Source organism: Strix uralensis, chromosome 28, assembly GCF_047716275.1.
Source record: "Strix uralensis isolate ZFMK-TIS-50842 chromosome 28, bStrUra1, whole genome shotgun sequence".
Classification (NCBI taxonomy): Eukaryota; Metazoa; Chordata; class Aves; order Strigiformes; family Strigidae; genus Strix; species Strix uralensis.
The window spans coordinates 6,202,016-6,224,992 of NC_133999.1; the positions used below are offsets into that span (position 1 = coordinate 6,202,016).

A 22,977-nucleotide genomic window follows, 5' to 3' on the forward strand; every position below is an offset into this window, starting at 1 on the left:
TGGTGTGAGAGCAGCTTTTTGACACTCCAGGTCAGCAAATTTGGGAAGGGAAGGAGAGAGGGGATGCTGTTGAGACTAGTTCTTGTGAGCACATCGCTCGGGGCTCGTCCTGCACCAGCACAGACTGATTTTGGGGAGAAATAATTGCAGAAGTGTCACAAGTGGGCACCCCAAGTTAGGCAATGAGCAACACTGGTAGAAAAGCCCTGCTAGGAGCTTGCGGGGGAAGCTGGGTGGGGCTGTTTTCCCCACAGCCAGCAATGGGGAGCAGGAATTCACAGATCCCAGATCCATTGGGGTTGGAAAAGCCCTTGAAGCTCCTCCAGCCCCACCATGAACCTCACCCTGACCGTTCCCAACTCCACCAGATCCCTCAGCGCTGGGTCAACCCGACTCTTCAACCCCTCCAGGGATGGGGACTCCCCCCCTGCCCTGGGCAGCCCATTCCAACGCCCAACAGCCCCTTCTGCAAAGAAATCCTTCCTAAGAGCCAGTCTGACCCTGCCCTGGCGCAGCTTGAGGCCATTCCCTCTTCTCCTGGCGCTGGGTCCTTGGCTCAAGAGGGGAAACCAAGACTCGCACAGGTGAGAAAGGCAGGGAGGAATTACCTGGTTGCTCTTGTTTCCCACAAAACGGGCGTTTCCATTCTTCTGCGACCCCCTGTGATCCCCTTGGAGAGAAAAAAATCCTCTTCCTTCTTCCTCCCCACATATGCTCCATGAACTGTGGGCTGTAAGGCGCCAGCCCAGGCCTCTGGCAGCCAGCGATGCTCCTTGAACCCAGGGGCGAGCCATGGCCCTCTCTTACCCCCGTGACTCATGCCCAGATGCCACCTCGCTCCCTTGGCAGGTGACAGGGCGCTGCTCCTGCCTTGCCCTTGAAAATCAGCCACGCCGCTGCCGAGTCAGCCAGCGGAGCAGGATACACTCTCCTGGACCTCCCGGAGGAGCACGTGGGGCTCCCCACGAGACAAGCCTGAGCTCCCCAACAGCGCGGTGGGGGTTTGGAGACCACCTACTCATCCGAGGGGACAGCCCAGCATGTCCCAGCCAAGGCAAAGCCGGGCTCTTGTCATCGTCAATACCAATTTCTGCAGCAGCGACGGTGATGTGGTGTTTGGGACCCGGAAAGGAGCCAAGAGAGAAGCAGAGAAGCTTTCCAGGATACTCTCACGGCTCAACTACAAGGTGAAGCTGATGCATAACAAGACAGCCAAGGAGATAGAAGACCTTTACCAGCAAGGTACGCGTCCCCCTGCCAGCCCCTCAGCCCCCTCCTCATTTTCCCCCAAGCCCAGCTATGCCCCATTTCCCACCCCTCGGCCCAAGTACCCTCCGTTACGCCCCGAGCCGATGCTCGAAGGCGTCGCTTTGGCCGTGTCGTTGCAGAGCGCTGCCGCGAGCACGGGGAGTACTTTGTGAGCATCATCTCCAGCCACGGAGAGGAGGGGGTCATATTCGGTTGCGACGCGGGGCCGGTTAAACTGACCCGGATTTTCCAGATTTTATCCTCAGAGAAGTGCCCAGTGCTCACCAAAATACCCAAAATCTTCTTTATCCAGGTAATGCAGCTGCTGGATGATAATTTGATCCCTTTTGCTAAGTTTGTGCAGAATTAGACCGGCACAAGCACGAGGCTTAAGGATGCTGCCTGTATAAACCTGTTTTAACTGTGGATAATGGCACATCCATGTGAGAGCTTGGTCCCTTCTTCACTCCCCAGCTTCCCACCACCCCCCTCCATCCCTCTTTTTTCCTGCTTTCACTGATTTTGAAGTCTCCTTGCTCACTGCACACACTCCTCTCCCGGCTCTCACCCCCCACATCCCTCTTTGGGAAGCACCCTCGGTCTTTTCCCAGTGTCTCCAGACAGGAGCGTTTCTCCCGGTGGTTTCCACCCTCTGGACTACCTGGGCTAAAACCAAATTGTTTGCCGTGATACGTGGCACTGCTGGGATCAAATAGTCCTCCCAGACACCACCAGGATACAGATGAACCAGTAAAAGCTGCCTTCAAATCCCATCACCACGACATTTGGGCAGAGCAACCTCCCGGGGTAGGGTCAGGAGCCCAGCTGTGAACTGGTGATGTAGCAAGGAAAAAAAATAAAGCCCACAGCTGGTTCCCAAGCAGCGGAGCAGGGGGGAGCGTGAACATGCCCTTGCAGGAAAGGGGCCCTGGAAGTACGCTTTGACGCTGATCTGACAGGGATTAGATCACTGAACAAACAAGTAATCCAGCAGCTGGACGGAGACCAGCAGATAGCGTGAGCTCTGCAAACATTATGCAAACGTACAGAAATCTTTTCACCTGAAAGCAAGTCTAAATCACTCACGGCATTTGTTTCCTTCCAGCAAAAGGCTGTGCAGGGAGTGGTGACAGCCAGGGATGTCCCCCAGACAAGCCAACAAAGTCTGGCCTGGGCACCGACATCAGCGGGCGAAGCTTGTGCTTGTGCTGATGAAAAATGTCCTTGTAGAGCGAATGCTGCAGGGCTGAGGGTGCCCAGAGCCCGGGCTGCTTCCCCTGGGCCTCACCACGGCCCCCAGCTCCCTGCAGGCTCCGTCCACCTCCCGGGGCTGTTCAGTGCCAGGGGGCTGTGGCCTGTTTGCAGGGGCCACGTCCCGAGCGAGGATCTAACCGCTGGCGTTTGGGGTGCGCTCCCCTTTCCCCTAACGCGGGGAGAGGGCGCCGCTGGCGTTCGGTCTGGTGCCAGCCAACACGTCCCAGCAGAGGTGACTCCACGTAGGGGTGAAACGTGTGCTCAGAGCAGCCTCAGCACCACTAGTCCCTCTCCAGCACCTTCCCAACACCAGCCCAGTACGCTGTCCCTGCGAGAACAAAATGTTAAGTAGAATGTCTGTGGTCAGCACTGGTGAGGCCGCCCCTCGATGAGTGGGTTCAGTTTTGGGCCCCTCACTCCAAAAAGGCCATTGAATGACTCGAGCGTGGCCAGAGAAGGGCAACGGAGCTGGTGCAGGGTCTGAGCACAGGTCTGATGGGGAGCGGCTGAGGGACCTGGGGGGGTTTAGTCTGGAGAAGAGGAGGCTGAGGGGAGACCTCATGGCCCCCTGCAACTCCCTGAAAGGAGGGTGCAGAGAGGGGGGAGGAGTCTCCTGACCCAAGGAACCAGCACCAGGACAAGAGGGAATGGCCTCAAGCTGCGCCAGGGCAGGGTCAGACTGGCTCTTAGGAAGGATTTCTTTGCAGAAGGGGCTGTTGGGCGTTGGAATGGGCTGCCCAGGGCAGGGGGGGAGTCCCCATCCCTGGAGGGGTTGAAGAGTCGGGTTGACCCAGCGCTGAGGGATCTGGTGGAGTTGGGAACGGTCAGGGTGAGGTTCATGGTGGGGCTGGAGGAGCTTCAAGGGCTTTTCCAACCCAGATGGTTCTGGGAGTCCATAACAAAGGACCGTGCACAAACTGGGCTGCCCACAGGCTGCACTCTGAGGGGATTCTCTGCCAGCACTTTCCCAGTGGACTCTTGCGTTTCCAGGCGTATTTCTGGGTTCGCACACGCAGCACCACATTTAGTGGGGAGGGGTAAATGCAAAGAGAAGGGCAATCAGCCTCAGGAGAAACGCGTAGGGAAGAGGAGGGAGCCCCATCTCGAGGCTCGTCACGAGAGACTCGTCAAAGCTGAGCTGCAATGGATGACAAGGGAAGAGGATGGTCAGCAATGAGATGGGGATGGTGATGGGAGAGGAGGAACCATGTGGGGTTGTAGGACTTGGGGAACGGGCACTGGGAGGGGCTCTACATCACGGGAGGGGTTGCAGGTCCACAGAGAGCCCCCAAAGACCCCAGAGGCTTTGGGCTTGCCCTGGAGACAGGCAAAAGGGAGAGAGCAGAGCAGGGGGAAGCTGACAAGAGCCGTTCTGCCTGCAGGCTTGCCGCGGGCAAGAATTCGACCAGGGGGTGGTTGTGGAGTGTGACAGCGGGGAGCCCGAGCCAGACTGCGAGCCCGGCTACCTCTCCATCCCCCCCCAAACTGTCGTGATGTTTGCCTGCAGTCCAGGTAAGGGGGAGCCCCTGACACACCAACACCAGCCAAAAACGTTTCCTTTTAGAGACATTGCCATCACAAGGCCACGGCACAGCCAACATCGCTCTTCTTCCTTCACGCCCTGCAGGCTACGTGGCCTTCCTCAACACCTTGGGATCCATGTTCCTCCAGGCCCTGCTCAAGGTCCTGGAGGGTGAGGAACGTCACCTGGCCCTCAACCGCCTCATGACCCGCATTAACTGGGAGGTGGCCTTTCGCTGCCAGGCCAGGGGCGCCTACGAGGGATGCAAGGAGATGCCCTGCTTCGTCACCAACCTGGTGCAGGAGGTCTTCCCCTTCTCAGCACCCATCGCCGAGGAAGCAGACGGCGTTTGAGAGCTGCTGGCTCTGCGGAAAAGCCCAAGGGGTGAAGAGCAGCAGCTTGGTTGTGAGAAGTCCCCTGCCACACGTGGAGAAAAAAAAGACAAGTTACAAGAAAACAAACAGAAAACCCCTCTGGAAAGGTGACCAGCTCAAGCTGGGATGTGCTGGAGCTACCGGGGGGAGGTTTTAAAAAACCAAGTGCAGCTGGGGCAGATCTGCAGAGCAGAAACATCTGATTTAAGCTCACGATGGTGCAGCGACGCCTGAACGCCCTGGAGCAGCACCCCCACGCCACGGCTGCCCGCAGCTCTGGGGGGGGACGTAAACCTGCTTCTCCCCCTCATCTTCCTGGACAAAAGAGCCCCAACCTTGCAAACGCAACCGCACCCGTGGGGTTTTTTTTAATTTAAACAAACCTTCACAGGCCACAGACTTTTGTTTTACAGAGGCAAAGCTGGTGTGTTTACTTGGCTGGTGCCCTACCCATAACGAAAATACTGCTGTAAACATCACCTCATGTCCAAGCTGCTTGTTCATGAGGCTGTTTAAGAATTCAAAGCTGAAAAAAAAAAAAAAATTAAAAAAAATAGGGCGATTAGCAGGATGGTGGGTTAACTTGGGACCTGGAGTAGAGGTCAGGGAGTGGATGTGGGAGCATTTGCTCAAGGTAACTCTGAGTTCACAACTGGTAACTGGGTCTTTGTGAACTTCCTTCTTACATGAGCAAGGGGAAAGGGGAGAAGCTCCAGCTGGGAATGGAGCGGAAGGGGTGGATGGGCTGGGACACCCTGAGGATCTGATGTATTTGCTCCAGGTTCTCTCCTCCCCTTGTCTCTCTGGTACCAACAACCACAAAATAAAAAAGCCCGAAGGGCTCCTGCGCTGCATGCAGGGACATCCCTGGTCTGTGAGACAGGGGATGGGCCCTCAGGCAGCCACAGGAGGAGGGAGGGGCTGCAGGGGCAAAAGCCTCCACCAAAACGTGCCGAGTTTCACCCTGTGCTCACACATTAAGCTCAAGCATTAAACCTGCACCGCCTCCACCCCAAGGGCCTCTTGGATAAACTCTGGCCCTATCGGTATTTCTCGGCCTAGCCCCAAGCAATTCAGCTTGGTAAGCAGAGCCCAACCCAGCTGGCAGATAATTTTGGTTTCATTTAGCATTTTTTCCACTCCTGGACTTTGAGGCACAGGTAGGCGTGTGGTGCAGCCACCCCAACACAACCCACGCTCGGTGCTCACCACGTCACAGAATCCCAGAATCCTTCAGGCTGGAAAAGCCCCTCGGGATCATCGAGTCCAACCCTCAGCCCGACTCTACAAAGTTCTCCCCTACCCCACATCCCCCCACAGCTCATCCAAACGGCCCTTAAACACCCCCAGGGGTGGGGACTCCACCCCCTCCCTGGGCAGCCTATTCCACTCTCTGACCACTCTGGCGGGGAAACATTTTCCCTCCTGTCCAGTCTGACCCTCCCCTGTTGCAGTTTAAAGCCGTTCCCTCTTGTTCTGTCACTAATTCCCTGGGAGCAGAGACCAGCACCAACCTCTCCACAACGTCCTTTCAGGGAGCTGCAGAGAGTGATGAGGTCTCCCCTCCCCTTCTCCTCCTCACACTGAACAGTCCCAGCTCCTTCAGTCGCTCCTCACAGGATTTATTCTCCAGGCCCTTCCCCACCTCGTTGCCCTCCTCTGCATGTCCTGGCACTCGCGATGGGACACTCCTGCCGCTGCCTCTCTCCCTCAGGGACCTGCAGGGTTGTTCCTTCCCCGCTACATTCACTCTACCTGTAGGAATAAAAGAGTTTGGAGACCTCTACAAGCACTCTCAGACCAGGGTGGAAGCAGGCGAGCGGTTCAGAGAGCTCTTGGAGCACAATTCAGTAATTCCTGTTTCTTTGGGGACACGCAGAGCGGCGCTTTGATCTCCTCGTAAGAAGACTTGGATGAGCACTCCATCGACCACCCCGGTGCAGATGAATGGAGAATTTTCATTTTAATCCCCCATTTCCAGTCTTTTTTCCTCCCCCAAGCTTTCAGCAATGCTGTCAACAGGAAAACAAGCAGCCCTCCCTTTTTCCTAGCCCGTCCTCTGCGCTCACTGCCAGGCAGCTGGTGTCCAGCCAAGCTGGAGCAGAGTGTAGGAGAGCGGATTTTCTCCTTTTAGGGAAAAACTGGGGGAAAGGAGAAAGTTTCTTTCATTTACTGCAGGAAGCAGGAGTAAACACTACCCAGAAGCGCCCTCATCATCTGCTGTTGATGATGGCACCTCCTCTTCCCCTTTCCAGGGCTGGTGGGGCGGCAGCATCCCCAGCTCTCGCCCTGGGGGCACAGAAGTGGCACCACTGGGCTCCTGCTTTTCCAGTCTCCCCCAGTAGAGGAGACAGGCTGCGCTGGGATCCGAGCTGCGTCCTCCTCAGAGCTCCCTGTGGGGGAAAGAAGAAATACAACAGGACAGATGCACGACTGAGCTCTGTTAAAAGCAGTTTAAACTCTTATTTGAAGGTCAGGGCGGCAATAACCCCGCTCACCACCACGGCTCCGGTCAAGAGGATCGTGAAGCAGACTGGAAACTTTTCAAATCCGCTCTGGGCTGAAACCTGTCTGGGCTCCTTCCGGCTGCAGGGTGAGTTGGTCACACGAGGGCCAAGCCTGCGTGTGCAAACGGAGCACACAAAGCTTTGAACACAAATCGCTCAGCTCAGGGAGCTGCTGCTTTTGGTAATTTTTTTTTTTTTTTTTCGCACAAAGAGGAACTAACCTGTGTAATAAAACATATATGGTATTTGTTATTCAAATCTCAAGGGGAAAAAGAAGTTGTAGTCAGGACATCCACCTCCCCCCCCCCCCCCCGCCAACCCCCGCCCCGGGCACCGTTGCCTTCGGGGTGGGGGCAGCTGAACTCCTCCCGCTGCTGGCTCCGGCTGGGAGGGGGCTTGTTCCCCACCCGCCCGACCCGAGCACCCAGCTGCCCCGGGGGGGGGGTTGGGGCTGGGGCAGGGGGCAGCGAGCGGCCCTAGTGAGGCTCCGTAATGCCAAATTAGCGTTTAGGCTTCTGCTCAGAGACAGGCGGCAGTCAACTGTCTGGAGGGGGCTCTGGGCTGAGCCCCCCCCTTCCAACCCGCTCGTACTGTTAAACAGTTTTGTAATTCTCTTATGTAAATAAGATATATGCGTATAGTTTCTATTGTTAAAATCAGTTGTAAGTGGGAGCTAAAATGGCCCCCATCGTCAGGCCACTACAACAACACCTGTGCTGAGTCACCCTCCCTTCTGAGAAAAGCCCGCGAAAACCGGCGAAAAGCCCGCGAAAACCGGCGAAAAGCCCGCGAAAACCGGCGAAAAGCCCGCGAAAACCGGCGAAAAGCCCGCGAAAACCGGCGAAAAGCCCGCGAAACTTGTTTACAACTCGGCAGCCCCCTCAGGGTCCGCCCATGATGAATATGGATGACGCTACACTATAAAGGGACTCAGTTGTCCTGTAAGGTGTGTGTGCTGGTGGAGCAGAGTCCCAGCACACCCAGCGCCGCGTGCTAATAAAATTTTATTAATCGCTAAAAATTGAGAAGTGGTTATTTCCCACTAAATTACAATTAACCAATAACAACCTGCACTGTTGTTGCCAGGTTTCAAAAGAGACCATGCAAAAGAGGTGAAAACTCAATGCTTTTTTTTTTTTTTAATCCATTTATTGACTTCACCACACAGAAAAAAAAAAAAAAGTACAAAGAAATATAAAAGTTCTGTTCCTTCAAAGCGAGTTGCATTTCAATGCAGCAGAAAACAAACCACTTGCTGATTCAAACCGGCAAGGCAGCTGGCCTCAAAGTACTAACATTTGGCAAAGCACCTCCGTACCGACAGACGCCCTCCATTCCACGCACAAGCTGTGTCCAAAGGGAGAAGGTTCCGTGCACCCTGACCCGTCTGAAACACGGTGCATAAATTTAAATACCATAAAAGTCAATAAACCGGGAGTCACTCCCGGAGGTTTCACACAGCTCGGACCGTGGCCGTTGCCAGAACCGCCCTCGGGAACTGCTGGGGAGGAGATTTAGGGGGGAGCCCCCCCGATTTAGCCTGGCGTGAGCGAGGCAAACCCTGCGCTTCCCAGGCACCGGGTGTTTCTCTTTTGCCAGAGCCACGCCGGGGAAAGCGGCAAACCAACAGCTCTGCCAAGACGTGAGGTACGTCCTCGTTAACCTGACGAGCTCGTGCTGGGCCCAACCTGAGGATTGATGTCTGAGGTACAACAGTCCTGCTCGCCAGAGGACTCATCCCTGCGGCTAACGGCTGGGAACCAGCGGGGGGATTTCCAACACAACTCGGAACCACAGAGGATCGATCGAGAAGCATTTGTAAAAGCTCGTGGAATAGAAAAGCAAGCAGACAGTGGAGAAAAACCTTTCTAAATTATTTTTCAATTTAAAAAAAACCAAAAAACGACAAAGCAGGAAAAACCAGCGCACGCACTCTCAAAAGCACATGGTACTGCACATGGTGGAATATGTTTTTTCCCCCCCTCCCGCTGTCATTAGACAAAAGCCACCACCTCCCACCCCGCATCCTGTCTGACAGCGAGCCTCAGCCTTATCCTACGGGATCTCTGAAACAGTGGAGTCTTGTTGCAGGAGTTCCCACCCTCTTCAGAAGGCACATTTCCCCCCAAGGGTTCTGTTCCCAGACTTGTTTTCCTTTTTCTTCCCTCCACCTCACACTCCCGTTCTCCAAAATAGCTTCTGCAAGTGCTTTTAGCATCAGAAAAGTTTATTACAGAAACCTTGAAAGCTATTTAAAGCCGAGAGGGACTTTCTCCTGCTCTTTGTGCTTGCTAACAGCCAGCAAAAAGAAAAAAAAAAAAGAAAAGAGGATTTTTCTTTTAGGAGAGGGTCGAGCCCCTTCTCCCCTCTTACATGGGGAATGAACCACTAGGGGAAAAAAAAAAAAAAATACAGCTGTAGCTTTCATGTCCAGACAAGGAAAGGTCTTTGCCCTTGTCAAACGGGGCTATCTTTAGCAACCACAGGGCAGTTACCAATTGTTCACAACCTCGGGAAGGACGGAAAAGGTTGGCCTCATCCCACAAGTGGCTTTCGCAGCCAGCTGGAGGGAAGTTAACCCCAGCGGGGTCCTGCCGGTGCGGTCCCTCGGCAAGCGCACGGAGAGGGCGACGCACACGAGCCTCGGGCGCGGATGGGGACCCGTGTGAAGAGCTCTACGTGCTTCATACCATTTCTGCCCATATTGGAAAAAACAAACAACCAAACAAACAAAAAAGCAGGAGCCAGGCAGGCACTTCATGCCCTCTTCAGAAACATCCCATCTCAAACAAATCTTTGGAGTAGAACTACAAAAATAAAAACAACCTCGCAGCTCTAACTTGTGAATCAACATGTTTTGCAGCCTTAAATATAACCAGGACGTCCCGGGCCCGACTTTCAGTGCTCCACAGTAATACCCACGCGACCAGCTCGGCGACAAGCAGCCGGTTACGTGTTACATTCACAAAACTCCTTCACGTCGGGGCTGCCAGAGCCGCGGCGGAGCGGGAAGAGGTCGTGCCGGCGATGCCACAAGCCCTTCCGCACGCCGGTCACCTGCTCAGGAGGCAGGAGACGCCCCGTGGTGACTCAGGCAGAAAAGACGGCGCCCGCGCCGCGGGCTACAATGGTTTCCCGAGGCCAGAAGCACCGGGCAGGCGTTGCTTGTGCGACCCAGGGGTCGAGCAGCCCCCCCTCGCCGCTGGAGCGGGCAAGAGCCGCCACCGAGCGCTCAGCTGCTCATCTCCAACCGACAGAGGCTCACGCAGCGGAGCCCAGCGCTCCAGGGCCTCAATACTGCATTGCTGAGGGACAGCGTTGAAGAACTACAAGTTTCATTCATCCCAAACGCTTCAGGCTTCCGTTTTACACGTAACTACGTTTCACGTGGGGGGAGGAAAGCAATCTTCCAAGGCAAAGTCTGCTACAACTACACCACGGCAATTTGGCACGAAGCTTTCTAAGCCCAACCCGCCCTCCTTCACAGCATCACAGCACCTTTAGTGCAAACATCTGAACTCGGGGCATTGCGAGGGAAAAGACCCGTGCGGAGCACAAGATGCAGGTGAGGAAGTTTAAGCTACAACCCAAGGGCCAAAGACTGCTCCGGCATTTCCAAAGATGTGCCCGAAAGAGAGAATCTAGATGATCAACTCTGACATGGTCTCTGTCACAGAGAGGAAGAATCAAATCAAATCCGAGTCCTTGGCAGATCGTTTCCAAACTAGTGCAATCAGTCACGCTCTGAACTTTAGCATCCAAATACAATGGACAGAAGAGGAGAACGTCTGTGTCTCAAGCAAAGACTGTGCTGGTTACAAAGGCAGCTCTATGACTCTGGAAGGGGAAGAGTCAGATGGCTCATTTCGCAGGCAGATTTTTCCCCCCCCCCCCCCCAAGAGGAGACGTCAGTACAGTAGATGGCAGATTCCATTTCATTTGGACACAAAAGTTCCGTCAAGTGCCGGGGACTGGCTTTTCCTGGGTCACAGGCCAGAAGCCAGACGCCCCAGCGGAAAACGAGTTCATCTTCAGACAGCTGGGAAAGGAGAAATGCGTTTTGAGGAAGCGAGAGGTTTAACGTTACCAAGTGCAGGTGCAAACGTAAAAGCATTTCCCCTTCTTCCTGTTGTCTGAAATCTGAACGCAGCAGCACAGCTACGACTCAGAGCGCTACAGCAGGGGAGTCAGCGGGTGTCCCAGTGTTCCTGCGTTTTCATTGCTGGCCATCATTATCCCACTGAATATCCGAGGAGGAATCTAGATCTGGAAAGGCAAAAAGAAAGGTTTAAACAATTTGAAAGCTCAGCATTGCTTTTCTACTCTGACAAAACATCAGGGTTGGAGCGGACCGAGTGTCTCTGATGAGCTTTCAACTCAAACCCGAGCTCTTTCTAACTGCCTGGCTGCTTTACTGCGCCTCAGGGACAAGTTGGGGAATTCCTGGCAAGGGAAACAAATTCTTGAAATATTGGTGAGACTAAATAGGGAAGCTCAAGCAGGCAAATTGTTTCCGTGGCACTCAGATGGGTTCCCCAGCCAGGCATGGCTGCAATGTGGGGAGGGAGAGAGCGGAGCTTCCACTCCCAACAGCCCCCTGCACCTCTGCAGAGCCGAGACCGAGCGGGGTAACGCTGCCCTGAGTTCTACATGCAAAACCCCAACGGTGTTTGAAAACGGCCGTTGTTGGTCCCCCAAATGCTGACAGCCGCCTGAGAGACCAAGTTTCAGACTTTTTTTTTAAATTTTCTTCGCTTGTCTCCTCATCTTCCCATCGCAGAAAATAACTACAGACACATCTGACTTCAAGGACAGAAGGTGAAAAAAAAGTTTCAAAGGGAAGAAGAAAGGTCAAAGCCCACCCTTCTCCCGCTAAAAACTTCTTTGAAAAAGTCATTTGAGTCAGTGACAAACTATTCTTAAGCACACCTGAGCTCAGGACTCACCAAATTCTGCCCTGTGTTAGCTCTGCCGTTATTTCTTAACCTTACTGCTTCCATTTTCTGGCAAAACCCTGTTTCTAAACCACAAACGGGGGTTTTTGCTAAAAAAATCTGCCAAGAACCAAGTAGTGGCTTTGTGACCATTTCCAATGTGAAAGGCCGATATATCACAACATAAACCAGGCACCACAACCCTCCCCCAGCCCGCCCAGCTCCCGGGGTGAGGCAGATCTTACCTTTTGATCCAGTCTCTGATAATCGCCAGATTTGGGCCGTCGACCGCTTTTGGATCGTTTCCCTTCCAGAGCAAAAGCAATGATCTTCGGAGAGAGAAGCGGGGACAACGTCAGTGGGACAGTAGCGACCAAATAAGCTTTTTCTGACTTCAAACACAGGCGTGTTCTAATGGGCCCAAGACCAGCTACACTTACCTCCTTCTAGTGAGCATATTTAATGTGAAAAAGCACTCAAAACAAATAAACGTCAATATATAAACCTAGCTAAGACTGAAAGCAGGCGATAGTGAGGTTTGCCTAACGTGCAGAAAACGGTTAAGAATTTGTTCTCTTTCTCCTACCTCAAAAATAGCTTTATAAGAGGAAAAAAACCCCAGCAAAAGACAGTTATGTCATTTGAGCTGCATCTCCCCGTGCAAGACTATTTCAGGACAAGTCTCCGTCAGTCTGCTATAGAAAACTCACTGCCAGCGAGAAAACACAGGGAGACTTCACAGATCTTTTTCTTTTCACCTCTCTCAGCTGGAAATAAACACCAGAGCTGAGGCCACCTGATTTCCACCCCTTTCCTTGTTACAACACCCTCTCTGCTCCTCCCAAAGCTGTTGGGACCAAGGCTCAGATTAACATTAACCACGTCGTGCAGCGAGCGGGGGGTACCGGGGAGAAACAAAAGTCAGGGTGAGGAGAAAGGTCTTCAGCCCAGCAGGTCTTAGTCTGCAGCGGTGAGAGGAAAGGCACTTCCTAAACCCCAGGGGAGAAGTGGAGAGCCCCGGGGAGGAGCACAGCCACTCACCTTGCGTTTGTTGTGATACGCAACGTATAAGGCAGCAACGATAATGGCCGTGGTCACCAGGTAGGCGAAGAAGTGGCTGCTCTCTGACTGGTCCCTGGGGGAAGAAGGAACACTCTTCTCTTTCTCCTTATTAGAGGAGGAGGCGTCGCTGCCAGCTTCAGCCCCATCCTCTTCCTCTCTGCGGCTGTCTTCAGTGTTTGCAAAGCCGTCACCCTCTGTAGCAGAAGAGGTTTGACTACCCTGGTTCTTGGCCTGGTTAGCACTGTCACTGCCCTGGTTGTTGCCCTGGGTCTCGGTGTTGCTGTCCCGGTTGTTGCCCTGGTTCTCAGTGTTGCTGCTGCCCCCCTCATTGCCCTGGTTGTTGTTGCTGCCACTGTCCCCACCATTGCTCTGGACATTGTTGCCACCATTGTCCACGTTGTTGCCATTGTCTCCATTGTTGCTCGGGTTGTTGTTGCTGCCACCAGCACCACTGTTGCTCTGGGCGTTGTTGCCCAGGTTGTTGCTGCCGCCACCACCACTGGTGTTGCTCTGAGTGTTGTTGCCCGGGGTGTTGTTGCCATCACTGCCTCCGCTGCTGCTCTGGGCGTTGTTGCCGCTGTCCCCATTCTGGTTGCTGCTGCCTCCACCGTTACCCTGGCCCTGGTTGTTGCTATTTTGGTTGTTGCTGCTGCCTCCACCGTTACCCTGGCCCTGGTTGTTGCCATTTTGGTTGTTGCTGCTGTCCTGGTTGTTGTCCTGCTGCTGATCGTGGTTCCCGTCATTGCCACCTTGGTTGCTGTCCTTGTTTTCCTTGTTCTTGTCGTCGGTGCCCTGGTTCGCGTCGGTGCCCTGGTTACTGGGATTGCTGTTCTGGCCGTTGGCCTGGCTACTGGTGCCGCTGCCTGATTTGTTGGTGCTGTCTTTCTCACTCTGACCAGCGCCTTGGCCACCACCACTCTCCCCGTTGCTGCCCTGGCCACCGGTCTGCTGCTCCGTGCTGCTACCCTGGCCAGACACACCCGTGTTCTTCTGGTTTTTATCCATCCCCGTTCCATTACTCGTGTTCAACTGGGTGTTTTGCTCGCTGGGTGTACCCGATCCAGAGCGCTGCTCTTCATTCTTTTTGGACTCATCCTGGTGCCCATCCCCTTGGGGGTCCTGGCTGTTACCTGCTCCTTGCTGTGGGGATCCCCCAGTACCTGCTGAAGTTTGGCTGGAGTCTGTTTTCTCTGACTCCTGGTCAGCAGCTGTCAGCAAACACAGAGGTCAGAGTCACCGCCGGGCCCTGCAGCCGGTGTGAGCAGCGGACCCGCCTGGCTCAGCCAGCTCCCCGGCCCACGCAGCCCCGCCGCTGCCCAAAGCGGAAGGAAACTCCCTGTACGGAGTTTCCCCGATGGGAGGCGGGAGCCAAAGGGGTGACAAACCCGGCGGCAGGGAGCCCGCGAGGGACCCCCCAGCGCCGCCGCGGGGCTCCCACCACACGCAGAAAGGGCCCAACGGCTGAAGAGCCCCCGCAAACCAAGCGCCCGTGTCAGACCCACCCCGGCCCCAGGGCAAACGCTGCTCTGTCTTCGCTACTCCCCCTCCCGGCCGCTGCCGAGGACCCAAACCCACCCGCTCCCCTTCAGCCATTCCACCCCGGCGCCCCCCGGCCGCGGCCCGCCCCGCCGGTTCCGCCCAGCACCCCAGCCCCGGGTCCCCCCCTCATCCCCTCGCCCCGGGCACCCCCGGCCGCCCTCTCACCCCCGAGTCGGGCGGTGGCGCAGAGCGCTAAAAGCAGCAGGAGCAGCCGCAGCGGCATGGCTGCCCGAAAGCAACGGCCTCGCCGCCACCACCGGCCCGCCCGCTTCCGCTTCCGGTAAGATGGGGCTACTTCCGGTACCAGATCTCGCGAGAGCGGGGGCGCGGCGGGCGGGAGCGACACCGGGCGCGCGCAAAGGGGCGGGGCTTAGGGCATGGGGGCGGGGCTTGAAGAGAGCTGGGGGCACGGGGCTTGTGGGCAGGGGCGGGGTTACGGGTGTAGGGGCGGGGCCTGTGGGGATTGGGGCGGGGCTTGTGGAGACTCAGAGTGAGGCTGAGCGTGGGTTCCGTCGAACTGGGCGGGGCTTATGCAAATCAAGGGCCTCAGCGAAACCGCTCCCTCTCTGGGGTAAAAGCAGCGTTTTGAGGTAAAACCTGCCATTTTTGGCTCTGTTTCCAGGCCTTGAGAAATCAGTGCTGGCACGGTGTGAGCAGCAGCCCAAAACGGGGTCACTGAGCCGTGCTGGCCTGACCCTGCGCCTGCCGCCATCTTACAGCGGAGGAAATGGGCCGTGAGGGGGGCAACTAGCAACAAATGTGGGCTAATTGCCCTTCCTTTGGCTCAGAACTGCTTCCTGAAAGTGCTCCTGGGGACAGTGGGCGCGCTGGGGGTGCATGGCCAGGCCAACAGCTCTGATAAACTTATTTTTCTTTCTGGCCAGGCTAGATGCATCCAGTGCGATCACAGCTCTTCCCACCAGCAGCAGAACATCAGCTTTTGTCTCTGCGTGGGCACTGAGGGCTATTTTCTCTTTTCCTCTGTAGAAAGCCAACGGCCTCCTGGCTTGTATCAGCACTAGTGTGACCAGCAGAAGCAGGGAGGTGACAGTCCCCCTGTGCTCTGCACTGGTGAGGCCACACCTGGAGGGTTGTGTCCAGTTTTGGGCACCTCAATCCCAGAGAGATCTCGAGGGGCTGGAGCGAGGGCAGAGGAGGGCAACGAGGTGGGGAAGGGCCTGGAGAATAAATCCTGTGAGGAGCGACTGAAGGAGCTGGGACTGTTCAGTGTGAGGAGGAGAAGGGGAGGGGAGACCTCATCACTCTCTGCAGCTCCCTGAAAGGACGTTGTGGAGAGGTTGGTGCTGGTCTCTGCTCCCAGGGAATTAGTGACAGAACGAGAGGGAACGGCTTTAAACTGCAACAGGGGAGGGTCAGACTGGACAGGAGGAAAAATGTTTCCCCGCCAGAGTGGTCAGAGAGTGGAATAGGCTGCCCAGGGAGGGGGTGGAGTCCCCACCCCTGGGGGTGTTTAAGGGCCGTTTGGATGAGCTGTGGGGGGATGTGGGGTAGGGGAGAACTTTGTAGAGTCGGGCTGAGGGTTGGACTCGATGATCCCGAGGGGCTTTTCCAGCCTGAAGGATTATGGGATTCTGTGATATTTTATTGACGGCTGTTACGTCTCCCTTCTCCAGGCAGAATGTCCATCATCTCCTGTAGGTTGTGTTCTTGCTCTCTTCTGGGCTTTCTCCAGGCACTCCATACCTCGAAGGATACTGCCCAAAACTGGGCATAATCCTCCAGTTTGGTAAGCAGAACAAACATAAAGATTTCATCATATTTTACTGATAATCCTACCCATCTCCAACCTTCTGCTCCACTGCCTGGAATACAAACCACCCTGTATTTGATGCAGATAAAATCAAAATATAGAAAGATCCCCACATTTGCCTGTCATCCTTCTAACATGGTCTGGGCAGCTACAGGGGTCTGGAGCCCGCAGCCGAGCTCCTCAGGTGGGTTTGATGTCCTCAGGTCCATGAACTGCGACCCTACCGCAGCGAGTGAAGGTGGCCGTGGCACCGGCTGTCCTTGAGCTGTGGCTGATGTCATCTGCTGTGTCCAAAAGTTGTCCCCACCTGCTGTCCTAGAGTTTCTCAGAGGCTTTGCCTCCTGCTGTATTCCTTTTCCAGCAGATGTCTGCTGAGCTGTGGCTTTTGGGGGATGCTGGTAAAACAAAGAGCTCCAGGGGTCCTTCCTGCGTCTTCCTTGTGTTCGTTACTGCTGCCCAGTGACCTTGCACAGGTCTGGCTCCCTCTGTTTAGGGACAACATGCGGATACATCATTCTTTAAAAAGTTTTGTCTGCTTTTTCCCTGCCTGTCCTTCCCAAACCAGCTAGACTTTTGATACCCGTTTCTCAGACGCATGAATTGTGCCATCAAGTCTCTGTAATTTGGCTTAAGAGTAACAATCCCAATCTGTCCTCCCTGTCATCTCATTTCTTTACTTTTAGATCAATGGATTTGCCTTCATCTCCACCCAGGATTAACTTCCTTGGTGCTCAACCACTCCAGACCATGCATGCTTCCCACTATTGCTTGGTGTCACCGGCGCTGTCCCATCCATGTCGTGGCACCCTGCAGTGCTGAGCGCTGAAGGACAAGCAGCGAAGCCTCACGTGGCTCCAGAAGGAATCGCAGTAACATCACGAATTCGTTAGCTGCTCCCGTCAGCCTGCTTGATGCTAAAACACAGAAAAATATCACATCATGCAACATGCAAACCAAATAAGTCCTGCACAGCGATAATAGTTTGGGAAATAATCCTGACTTGGCTCAGAGCATGATGGATTATGTGGTTGATTTTTCTTCTTTTTTTTTTTTTTTCCCAATCCTCTATTCAATTCAATACATTCCAATAATCCTAGCAGCTCGGTTCTGCCCGTGCCTGCCTTTCTAAGGAGACAGAAGAACAGTTGGCCCAATGCTTTTGCTGAGATTTAAAACAGACAAGCGAGGCTATTTCTCATGCCCAGCCAGTTCGGCTTTCACTCACACCCCTGGAAGTCAAGAGTAACTGAACGGAGGCCAAGTTCCTCTGGATTTACAACAATGCATCTGGGAACAGAATTCTGCCCAAAATACCAAGTACGAGGCTGACATCAGCTCAGCGCCTGGTGGCTCACACCAGGCTCGTTTTCCTTCAACAGTTTTCTTGGCTAAAATGTGATAAACAGGACCAGCGACCTTACCTAACCTCTGTGTGGCTGCACCCTCCCGGCGCAGCCCGAGGAACGGGAAGCTGCCATCAACGTGGACAACAAGGAAGTTGCTTCTGGCTCCAGCGCGATTACGCAGACGTAGAGTGGTCGGAGGAGAAGGAGGAGGATTGAGGATTATTATCTCTGCTGCAAAGCAGAAGGAGGAAATTCTCTTTTGGTCCCACCCAGCTGCTTCCCAACGTGATGGCAGCTGCTGGTCCTTTATCGCCTGAAAAAAAAAACTCCTTTACATTCAAACATAAGCGAGGTTTTGGTTGGTTTTCTAGACTGGTTCTGTCTTTTCTCATAAATCCTTGCGGGTTGTCATGTTTTGGGGATGACTCTTTCTGAGAATAGCCACGATGGCCAAGAACAGGCCGGACACACAAATCTGGCCTTTAATTTAACACCGACCGGGGCGTTTCAGCGTGGTGTCCCAAGGCCTGGTGGCAACCCCGTGCTTGGAGATAATAAAGTCCTCACCTTGTCAGAAGCGTCTACATCCCCCATCCCGTCCTTTTCCCCCGAGGGCTAATCTGGTCAGGATAAAGGATCAAAAGGAGAAACAATTAGCAAATGGAAGAATTTAATGATGCTAATTAAAATGTATTAAGTGTAGCCACTGCCTCTGCACCAGCTGCTTTGGCAGGAGCCTGGAGTCCGTGGAGCGCCAGCCTTACCCCGGTGCGGAGCAGGGAAACAGGACATCTGGTGTGCCCTCCCCCCAGCCCCTCGCAAAAAAGCAGGTTCGAGGAAACCTTCGTTTCATTTGCTGCTGCTCGCAGGGTTCGTGGCGGAGCCCCTAATTAGCTCCATCTCTGCAGGAGACCCCTGGGACCTCATTAGGCATTTCAATTAGTGAATAGCCAGAGCTGCGGAGGGAGAGGGGGCTGGGGGCCGTTTGATCAAGATGGCTGCAATTAAGCAAGCGGACGGAGGTGACAGAAGTAACCCCGCTTCCAAAAAAAGAGTGGGGAAAGCACCAAGCTGGCTCCCAGATGCTACCCACACACCAGAGCAAGCTCTCCCAGAAGTTTGCTCTTGACAAGCTCTTAACGAGACGTTTGCCAGCTCCTGGCAATAAAAACCCCATGATAGCTGCAGAGAGTTTAGGGCTGGGCTCGTCACAAAAATGGCACCCTTTAATTGAGGTTTTAAACCTTTTCTTACTGTTTATCATGTACTCACAGGCGTGTCCTCGCCTCTCCCCGTGGTGTTCCTGGTGCTGCCTGTCTGCCGCGACGCAGCCCAGCCCCCGGCCACCGCCAGCACGGCTCTGCAGGCATCGCTCACCTGGAGTATTCCCAGCCAGGAGACATCAGGCACTTCTTGAACTTCGTTTCAGTCTGGGACTGGGCTGCAATGATGGCGAATGTCTTATTTCCCAAGGACGCAGCCGCCCGTTCCCAATTCCAGGTTCATGGTTGGACTGGATGATCTTCAAGGTCTTCTCCAACCGAGATGATTCTGGGATTCTGTGGTTCAGCATCACCCAGCTGCGCCCAGCTCTCCTGCCCGGCCGTGCCTCCTGCTGCTTCTCAGAATCCCAGAATCCTTCAGGCTGGAAAAGCCCCTCGGGATCATCGAGTCCAACCCTCAGCCCGACTCTACAAAGTTCTCCCCTACCCCACATCCCCCCACAGCTCATCCAAACAGCCCTTAAACACCCCCAGGGGTGGGGACTCCACCCCCTCCCTGGGCAGCCTATTCCACTCTCTGACCACTCTGGCGGGGAAACATTTTTCCCTCCTGTCCAGCCTGACCCTCCCCTGTTGCAGTTTAAAGCCGTTCCCTCTCGTTCTGTCACTAATTCCCTGGGAGCAGAGACCAGCACCAACCTCTCCACAACGTCCTTTCAGGGAGCTGTAGAGAGTGATGAGGTCTCCCCTCCCCTTCTCCTCCTCACACTGAACAGCCCCAGCTCCTTCAGTCGCTCCTCACAGGATTTATTCTCCAGGCCCTTCCCCACCTCGTTGCCCTCCTCTGCCCTCGCTCCAGCCCCTCGAGATCTCTCTGGGATTGAGGTGCCCAAAACTGGACACAACCCTCCAGGTGTGGCCTCACCAGTGCAGAGCACAGGGGGACTGTCACCTCCCTGCTTCTGCTGGTCACACTAGTGCTGATACAAGCCAGGAGGCCGTTGGCTTTCTTGGCCACCTGGGCACACTGCTGGCTCATGGTCAGCTGCTTGTCAATGAGAACCCCCAGACCCGTCTCTCCCAGACAGCTCCAGCCACCCCTCCCCAAGCCTGTAGCCATGCAGGGGGTTGTTGTGACCCAAGTGCAGGACCTGGCACTTGCCCTTGTTGAAGCTCATCCCGTTGACGTTGGCCACCGATCCAACCTATCCAGGTCTCTCTGTAGACCCTCCCTGTCCTCGTGCAGATCAACACGCCCGCTTCACTCGGTGTCATCTGTGAACTCACTGATGATACTCATTCTCGGCACTTTCTACGTGGAACCGCGCTGTTGGAGATGACGGCAAACCCCAACAAGCAGGTCCAGCTCGCCCCACCTCTGCACAGCCGTGGCTTAGCCCCACGCACGTTCACACTGTCTTGACCTGCGCAGGCAAAGGGCAACATCTGCCACAGCTGGGAGAGCAACGGGGACCCGTCCCAGCTGTTCCGTGCCTTTCAGCTAAGGCAGAATCCGGCTGTCCCACCTCCCCCTGCTCTTTACGCCATTCTATCCCTTCCTTCTGCTGCTGATTCCCCGCGGGACACCATTTCATTCCCTCCCTGACCTTTTTTCCCCTTCGCTGGATGTGGTTGGGATGTACCCTATGAAAAGCAAGGCGTCTACAAAGCAGGAGCAGGGAGCGTGCACTGGCAGATGCCTCATTGTCTCAGAGGGCCAAAGGAAAAATCAGGAATCTTTGGCTGCAAAATTGGGGTTTTGTTGCAAGTTTGAAAAGTGAATTCTTGTAACTGCTAGAGAGCTCCCCGGGCCCTCCACACACGTCTCTGCTCTGCGCCCTGGGCTGCCTGGCTCGATTTCAGCTCCCAGGTCTGAGGGTAAGTTAAGCCTCATGAGAAATGTAGTCTAAAACTTGTCCAAAAAAGAGGAGAGGGGCTACGAGACCTCCTTACCACAACAGCCCGAACTGAAACACACTGGACGTTTTTTCTGCGACAAAGAGAAACCCCAGAATTTTCCTGATCTTGAAGCACCTCCCCGAGGACAAAGAAAGCCCTGCTAAGGAATCAGATAACCCGTCCGAAGGCAACATTTTCATCTGGCCGTGTCACTGCGAGCGTGAAGGATATAGAGACTCCACCATCAGCCTGGTTCAACTAAGATAGCTTGCGTGTTCATCTGAGACCAGAGCCCCACAGAACCGGTCTTGCCCTCTGCTCCAGGAGGAGCGAAGCCAAGAGGGCTTTGGTGGCCAGTTGCTTCTCTTCTAGCAGGGGATAATCCAAGCCTATCTCAGTTTAGGAGCACTGCGAAAGCATCGGAACAGATGTTCCTTTTCTGTATGGGAAAATGCCGAGTAAAACAAAGAAATATTCTCCTGCTGAAGTCCAACATCTGTTTGAAGCTGTCTGGCTCCGGTTCAGACTTTAATTCTTGTGACAGGTCTCTTCATGCCTTTAATTTCCCATGAAATCTAATTCAAGACGTTGTTTGTCTGCAGCCTGCTCCCGGTGTTGGGGAGAGCGAGGCTGCATGTGATCCAGACGTTCCTCACAGAAAACCAGTTTCTTGGAACAGCCTTTCTAAAAAAAGCTACGTTTTGCCTCTTTTCAGATGACGGCCACGCACGTTTTCGGCGACACTCTAATCCTCTCAGCCCTGGATCTCGCACAACTGCGCGACACGCTATCAGGATGCCATCAATTAGAGCATCGTGGCTGGTCCTCTTGGGTGCTGTTGCGGAGGAATCATGCCCTATCCCAGCCTTTACAAATTTGTTCTTTGAAAGCCAGAACTTTAAACAATTTTGTGTGTGGAACAGAAACACCTACCAAGTTCAGGGCTGTCTTGGGTGCGACAGTGAATAAAGATGCTCCAGGCACTTTCTCGTGAAGCTCAGAGGCTTTGGTGGTGGCCACCGAGAAGCTGGGTCTGCTGCAGGCTCCTCTTGCTGCTTGAGGCTCTCGACTAGCCAGGACCACTTAGAGCCATGATTTTGGGAGCCACCACCCAGCTGGGATGCTCTGAGCTCTGGATTTAAGCTGCTCCTTCCAGTCCAGAAGCTGATCCTCAGCTGGGTGGGAGAAGCTCTGCTCCCGCTGGAAGTACCGTCACTGTTTGTAGAAGTCACCTGGAGCTCTCACAAGGTTACGGGAGCCAACGTTTGCCCCAAATGTGCCCCTGGTGCTCACGCAAGGGCTCGAGGCTGCGCTCGTGTCTGCACCCACAGCTGGGGGCATCGCTCGGCGGCACTTCTTTGGTAGTTCTGCCCAGCTCCAATGTGGACATCCTCGAATCCAGGTGTCATCTGCTGGGGTTACAGACGCCGGCGTCATCCCGTGGCAGGCACTCGACTCACACAACATCTGGTGAACGCGGACGCCGTCTTCCTTAAGGACAAGACACCAAGATGGTCCCTTTTCCCCTCCTCCCACGGGTGGACATCTGCTGCTGCTCCAGTTTGCTCAAATACTTCCCCAGTGGCTTCTCACACCAGCTCGGCACTGGAAAGGAAAAGAGAAATGTCACAACAGGAGGCAAAGGTGTCATTTATTCCACCAAATGAGCAAAAGCACCCACCAAACTGAGAGCCAGAGGGCCAGCAGTCGTGGGAAGGGCTCCGTCCATCACTGGTAGTGATGGTTGGGACGTTGCCCACCGCCACGGGCTGGGAGCCCGAGGGCACTGTGGTCCCCGCAGTGCAGCATGGGTGCAGGTAGAGAGGAGCCAGGCTGGGTCCTGGGAAATGAAATCGGCCAAGAAATTCAGAAAGGGGAATGAAATGGGACTAGAAACACCACAAATCACCTTTGGGCAGGCGCAGCTCCGAATTAAATCTGCAACAGAAAACAGATTTGTGACTTTCAACGGGAAAACTTCGCGATAGGTGTTTTTCCTGTTAAATATAGAAGGAGATGGAAGAGTCTCGATTAGCTTGAACTGACCCAAAACTCCAGAGTGGTTGAAAACCCATGGGCTGACCCTGGGCTGCTTTGTGCAGGTGCTTTTTCATCCTAATCTGTTTTTTCATTCCTGGTTTGGAAGAAGCAGGCCCAGGACATCCTGCAGTTCCTGGCCGTGAGATACACACCCGTGACTCACACTCCTCGGCTTTTTGAGGCACCCCCTGAACTGCTTTACCTGCTCCCCCGCATCCTCCTGCCTGTATCTCTCCAGCAAACCGCCCGCTGCATCAC

At 54.5% G+C, this 22,977-nt stretch overlaps 2 protein-coding genes and 2 long non-coding RNA genes across 4 annotated transcripts; 2 read left to right on the forward strand and 2 right to left on the reverse strand.

Annotated features, from left to right (window-relative positions):
• The first annotated feature begins 18 nt into the window (after positions 1-18).
• Positions 19-4,377, forward strand: LOC141935777 (caspase-7-like). Its single transcript, XM_074852307.1, has 4 exons — positions 19-1,242; positions 1,389-1,561; positions 3,885-4,014; positions 4,130-4,377. Exons 1-4 carry the CDS (start codon positions 1,041-1,043, stop codon positions 4,375-4,377), a joined length of 753 nt encoding a protein of 250 aa, XP_074708408.1. The 5' UTR covers positions 19-1,040.
• On the reverse strand, positions 2,235-4,441 carry LOC141935779 (uncharacterized). The gene is made up of 2 exons (XR_012626622.1): positions 4,318-4,441; positions 2,235-2,830 (listed from the first exon to the last, which is right to left on the reverse strand). It is a non-coding gene; the product is annotated as an uncharacterized LOC141935779 (long non-coding RNA).
• A 6,353-nt stretch (positions 4,442-10,794) lies between these two features.
• TGOLN2 (trans-golgi network protein 2) lies at positions 10,795-14,726 on the reverse strand. The gene is made up of 4 exons (XM_074852290.1): positions 14,606-14,726; positions 12,881-14,109; positions 12,085-12,168; positions 10,795-11,171 (listed from the first exon to the last, which is right to left on the reverse strand). Exons 1-4 carry the CDS (start codon positions 14,661-14,663, stop codon positions 11,166-11,168), a joined length of 1,377 nt encoding a protein of 458 aa, XP_074708391.1. The 5' UTR covers positions 14,664-14,726; the 3' UTR covers positions 10,795-11,165.
• A 1,367-nt stretch (positions 14,727-16,093) lies between these two features.
• Positions 16,094-17,904, forward strand: LOC141935716 (uncharacterized). The gene is made up of 2 exons (XR_012626614.1): positions 16,094-16,187; positions 16,895-17,904. It is a non-coding gene; the product is annotated as an uncharacterized LOC141935716 (long non-coding RNA).
• Positions 17,905-22,977: the final 5,073 nt, after the last annotated feature.